This window comes from Oncorhynchus nerka, linkage group LG20, assembly GCF_034236695.1.
Source record: "Oncorhynchus nerka isolate Pitt River linkage group LG20, Oner_Uvic_2.0, whole genome shotgun sequence".
NCBI lineage: Eukaryota > Metazoa > Chordata > Actinopteri > Salmoniformes > Salmonidae > Oncorhynchus > Oncorhynchus nerka.
Window position 1 is genome coordinate 49,766,442 of NC_088415.1, and position 6,000 is coordinate 49,772,441.

The 6,000-nt window shown below is 44.3% G+C and overlaps 1 protein-coding gene across 1 annotated transcript in view; it reads left to right on the forward strand.

The window, feature by feature from the left end:
* LOC115120562 (histone-lysine N-methyltransferase PRDM16-like) overlaps nucleotides 1–5,701 on the forward strand; it is a 329,075-nt gene extending 323,374 nt beyond the window's left edge. Inside the window, exons 11-12 of the mRNA XM_065006067.1 lie at nucleotides 1,457–1,626; nucleotides 5,559–5,701. Coding sequence (XP_064862139.1) covers nucleotides 1,457–1,626; nucleotides 5,559–5,701 — 313 coding nt within the window. The remainder of the gene's footprint in view (nucleotides 1–1,456; nucleotides 1,627–5,558) is intronic.
* The last annotated feature ends 299 nt before the right edge of the window (nucleotides 5,702–6,000 follow it).

Below are 6,000 nucleotides of genomic sequence, written 5' to 3' on the forward strand. Positions count from 1 at the left end.
TACCCCTCTACCTCCCAAGCCTACTCATTCTCCCTGCCTGTCTTACCCCTCTACCTCCCAAGCTCACTCCTTCTCCCTGCCTGTCTTACCCCTCTACCTCCCAAGCCTACTCCTTCTCCCTGCCTGTCTTACCCCTCTACCTCCCAAGCCTACTCATTCTCCCTGCCTGTCTTACCCCTCTACCTCCCAAGCTCACTCCTTCTCCCTGCCTGTCTTACCCCTCTACCTCCCAAGCTCACTCCTTCTCCCTGCCTGTCTTACCCCTCTACCTCCCAAGCCTACTCCTTCTCCCTGCCTGTCTTACCCCTCTACCTCCCAAGCCTACTCCTTCTCCCTGCCTGTCTTACCCCTCTACCTCCCAAGCCTACTCCTTCTCCCTGCCTGTCTTACCCCTCTACCTCCCAAGCCTACTCCTTCTCCCTGCCTGTCTTACCCCTCTACCTCCCAAGCTCTCTCCTTCTCCCTTCCTTCTTTCTCTACCTGTACTCCCTCTCTCTCTCTCTCTCTCTGCTTCCCTTCTCCCTGCCTGTTTTACCCCTCTACCTCCTAAGCCTACTCCTTCTCCCTGCCTGTCATACCCCTCTACCTCCCAAGCCTACTCATTCTCCCTGCCTGTCTTACCCCTCTACCTCCCAAGCCTACTCCTTCTCCCTGCCTGTCTTACCCCTCTACCTCCCAAGCCAACTCCTTCTCCCTGCCTGTCTTACCCCTCTACCTCCCAAGCTCTCTCCTTCTCCCTTCCTTCTTTCTCTACCTGTACTCCCTCTCTCTCTCTCTCTCTCTGCTTCCCTTCTCCCTGCCTGTTTTACCCCTCTACCTCCTAAGCCTACTCCTTCTCCCTGCCTGTCATACCCCTCTACCTCCCAAGCCTACTCATTCTCCCTGCCTGTCTTACCCCTCTACCTCCCAAGCCTACTCCTTCTCCCTGCCTGTCTTACCCCTCTACCTCCCAAGCCTACTCCTTCTCCCTGCCTGTCTTACCCCTCTACCTCCCAAGCCTACTCCTTCTCCCTGCCTGTCTTACCCCTCTACCTCCCAAGCCTACTCCTTCTCCCTGCCTGTCTTACCCCTCTACCTCCCAAGCTCTCTCCTTCTCCCTTCCTTCTTTCTCTACCTGTACTCCCTCTCTCTCTCTCTCTCTCTGCTTCCCTTCTCCCTGCCTGTCTTACCCCTCTACCTCCCAAGCTCACTCCTTCTCCCTTACTTCTTTCTCTACCTGTACTCTCTCTCTCTCTCTCTCTCTCTCTCTGCTTCCCTTCTCTCTGCCTGTCTTACCCCTCTACCTCTCTTCTCCTTTCTCTCTCTTTCTGCTTCCCTCTCCTCCCCTGTTCTTTCTCATTCTCTCTAACTCTAACTTTTCAATTTCTTTCTCTCTTTCAATTCAGTTAGATTCACTTTAATCTTCCATTACCAAAGCAAATACAGAAATATATGAAATCTCTCTCTACCCCCCCAGGTGTAAATACTGTGACCGCTCGTTCAGCATCTCCTCCAACCTCCAGCGGCATGTACGCAACATCCACAACAAGGAGAAGCCCTTCAAGTGTCACCTGTGCAACCGCTGTTTCGGCCAGCAGACCAACTTGGACCGCCACCTAAAGAAGCACGAGCACGAGAACCTGCCCGGTGGGTCCCTGTTCACCGAATGAACCCCTCCCCCTAGATCAGCTGTGTTATACCATCAAATCTAAAGAAGCATGAGCACGAGCACCTGCCCAGTGGGTCCCTGTTCACCTAATGAACCCCTCCCCCTAGATCAGCTGTGTTACCAAGCTTATCAGATATTTTCAAACATCTTATGTCCAAGGCCACCTGTTTTGTAGATTCAGTGATATGTCATTATAACCTCAAATTAATGGAAAATATAAATATCATTTCCAGATCTGACAAACATTGGTTTTGGAGTTTACTGTCCCTTTAACCTACAGTACATGCTTGTTATTCACAGCCTCAAAGAAAGTAGCATTTACCTATTTTCTTTAATACTGGTGAGCGTACTGTAAATGATAACATTGACTATGTTGACTGCATTAACATGTACATACAGTACATTCACTTTAACTACAGTGAAAGTTTACACACCCCTTGCAAAGTTGTCACATTTTACTTCCTTTAAATAAAACCTAAAAAGGGATTAAATTGGATACACAACCTGCTCCACATTTTCAAAGTGAAATGAATAAAAAATAGAAAGTGAAAATGTCTTGATTGTGTATGTCTTCACACCACGTCAATACTTGGTGGAAGCACCTTACAGCTGTAAATCATTTTGAATAAGATTCTACCAACTCTGCACAACTGTTAAAGCAACATTATATCCATTGTTTTTGTCCAAAAAAAAGCTCAGTAAATTTGGTTGGAATCATTTATGGACAGCAAAATGTAAACCTTTCAAGTAGATTTAACTTTAAATGGGACCCCTCAGAAACACTCAAAACGAATGTGAGTGTCTTTGGCATTATATTTTTAGTAATTGTTCCACTGAAAAATAAAACTCTGCATTTAGAAGACATGCAGGTTTTCCTTTTGACCTGAGCTTTGCTGCTATCATATTTATTTTGATCCTGACAGCCAAGCATACCCATAACATGATGCTGCCACCATATTACTTGAAAATACAGAGGGTTTCACTCTGTGATGTGATGCATTTGACCCAAACCTGACGTTTTTATTTGAAGTGAATTATTTGCCGTGTTGTCTTGCAGTATTGCATAAGGGCCTTGTTGCAAACATAATGGATGATTTTAAATAGATTTTTCAATATAGACCTTTTTACTTTGTCACCAGCCAGTAATGCGGAGTGAATGCAATGATGGGAAACTTTGCAAGTATTGTGGTGGCAGCATCATGTTACGGATAAGCTTGTCACCGGCAAGGACTGGGGAGTTTGTTAGGATCAAAACCCATATGAAAGGTAGAAGAGGTAAAAGTTACAGGAACACCTTCTGAAAAATGCTGACCCCAAGGCACTCCAGAGGGTGGTACGCTCAGCCGAACGCACCACTGTTTGGCCTCCAGGACACCTACAACACCATGTGTCACAGGAAAGTCAAGAAGATCTTTAGGTACCTCAGTCACCCGAGCCATGGCCTGTCCTCCCTGATCCTATCACTAAGACACGGTCAGTACAGGAGCATCATGGCTAAAACGAACAGATTGGCCAATACCTTCTACCCCCAGAACATCAGGCTGCTGTATAGCCACCACTAGTCACCTCCCCGTGTCCCCCTAATAGTTTCTCTTATTATTGTTTCATTCACACCTGCACTGTGGGAGCTCGGAGCTTAAGTATTTCGCTGTACTGTCACATTCTGACCTTAGTTCCTTGGTTTTGTCTTTGTTTTAGTATGGTCAGGGTGTGAGTTGGGGTGGGCAGTCTATGTTTGTTTTTCTATGTTGGTTTTTGTGTTCGGCCTAGTATGGTTCTCAATCAGAGGCAGGTGTCATTAGTTGTCTCTGATTGAGAATCATACTTAGGTAGCCTTTTTCCACCTGGGTTTCATGGGTGTTTATTTTCTGTTTTAGCGTTTGTCATTCACCTAACGGGACTGTTTGTTTGTTGTTTTTGTTCAGTGTTCATTTTGCTTCATTAAATTATGGACACTTACAACGCTGTGTTTTGGTCCTCCGATCCTTCTCGCTACTCCTCCTCAGAAGAGGAGGAAGAGATCCCTTACATGTACACTGCACCTACATCTGCAACTTTGCGCATGTGACTAAATAATCTAATCTGAATACCTAACTTCAATTTTTCATCAGGGCAATTACATACATTTTAAAGACACAGCAGAACGGCTTTTTAAGAGGTGTTGACTGACTATTTCAGTCCTGACTATAAAGGTTTGAATATTGCTGTCCATCAGTGATTCCCAACCAAATTTACTCAGTTTAAGCAATTTTGACAAAAACAACGGAAACGGAAGTAACTGCTAAAATAATGGAATCACCAACATAAAGTGTCTTGATAGGGCGTTGGGCCATCACAAGCCGCCAGAACAGCTTCAATGCACCTTGACCGCTATTGGAGGGATGTGGCATTCTTCCACGAGAAATTCCTTAATTTGGTGTTTTGTTGATGGTGGTGGAAAACGCTGCCTTAGAATCTCCGATAAATGTTCAATTGGTTTAATATCTGGTAACTGAGATCGCCATGGCATATGGTTTACATAATTCCCATGCTCATCAAACCATTCAGTGACTGCTGGTGCCCTGTGGATGGAGGCATTGTTATCAACTCCCATCAGGTTAGAGATGATTCACCATAGGTTGAAGGTGATCACTCAGAATGGCTGTGTATTTATTGGTGTTTGCCTTGCCCTCTAAGGGGTTGAGTGGACCTAAACCATGACAGGAAAATGCAACCTGCACCATAAGAGCTGCCAGAACCCTCATTCACCAAGTATTTCCATTATTTTGGCAGTTACATGTACACTGCCTTCAGAAAATATTTATACCCTTTAACTTATTCAACGTTTCATTGTTTTACAGCTTGAATTCAAAATGGATGAAATAGATTGGCTTTCTCACTTGATTAAATAGATTGGTTTTCTCACAATACAGTGTGGCTGCCATGTTTGAGTAGGCTAAACTAGCTAGCTGCATTTGCTAGCTAAGTAAGTGAAACTGAATGTTTCTCCTTCATTTTGGAAGAAAGGAATTTGTTCAAAACTGTTTAACTATTGTCTTTCTCTCTCTTTGAGTCAACTACTCACCACATTTTATGCACTGCAGTGCTAGCTAGCTGTACCTTATGCTTTCAGTACTATATTAATTATCTGATCCTTTGATTGGGTGGACAACATGTCAATTCATGCTGCAAGAGCTCTGGTAGTCTGTGTAAGTCTATGGAAGGGAGTGAGAACCATGAGCCTCCTGGGTTTTGTACTGAGGAGGACAGAAGCTAGTTGTCCTCCGGCTACACCATAGGGCTACCCTACAGAGTGCTGTTGAGGCTACTGTAGACCTTCACTGTAAAACAGTGACAATATATTTACTTTAGTTTTAACTCAAATTGATCACTTTTTAAATGTTTTATGATTTTTCACAGAGAAGGATGGTCCTCCCCTTCCTCCTCTGAGTAACCTCCACTGGTGTGAATACTTTCTGAAGGCACTGCATGTTGCCCTTAGTGTTATGCAGAGTTGATAGAATGTTATTAAAAATGATTTACAGCTGTAATTGCTGCCAAAGTTACTTCAACCAGGTATTAACTGTGGCATGTGAAGACATACACAATCAAGACAATGTTCTATACTGTTTCTTTCACTTGTGGAGCAGATCCCTTTTAGTTTTTTTAAGGCAGCAAAATGTAACAACTGTGCAAGGGGTGAGTAGACTTTAACTAAACATGTTACGCATCTCATCGAGTGTAGTTCCCTATTCCTGATGTTGATTATAGCTTTATATGCTGTTACTAACTGGTGTGTGTGTGTGTGTGTGTGTGTGTGTGTGTGTGTGTGTGTGTGTGTGTGTGTGTGTGTGTGTGTGTGTGTGTGTGTGTGTGTGTGTGTGTGTCTTGCTAACAGTGAGTCAACACTCTGGGATCCTCTCCAACCTAGGAAACAACATTTCCTCTCCCAACTCCGAGCCAGATCACCATGCACTTTTAGATGAGAAAGAGGACTCTTACATCTCGGAAATCCACAACTTCATTTCCAACAGCGAGATGAACCAGGCATCCAGCTCCACAGACAAGAGGTAGGGGGAACACACACATGCAAACACACACACCCCTGTCGGTGCAGTTAAAGCCAAGGTATTAGCTCGGGGCGTCTTAAAAGTTACTCATCATTACATGAGTGTTGTTCACAGAATCACTTCCGTTTACATACCTTACGACACACATCAATAACCAAATACGTTTAACCCACATTGATTGTTTTCGATTAATATTTGGATAGAGTAGACTATACAGTTATTAGGGTGTTACTCTGCCTTCCTGACAGAACTAACTCTGCTCCCCTGTCAGATGTTTCTCAAACAGGCTTTAGGGGGAGTCCA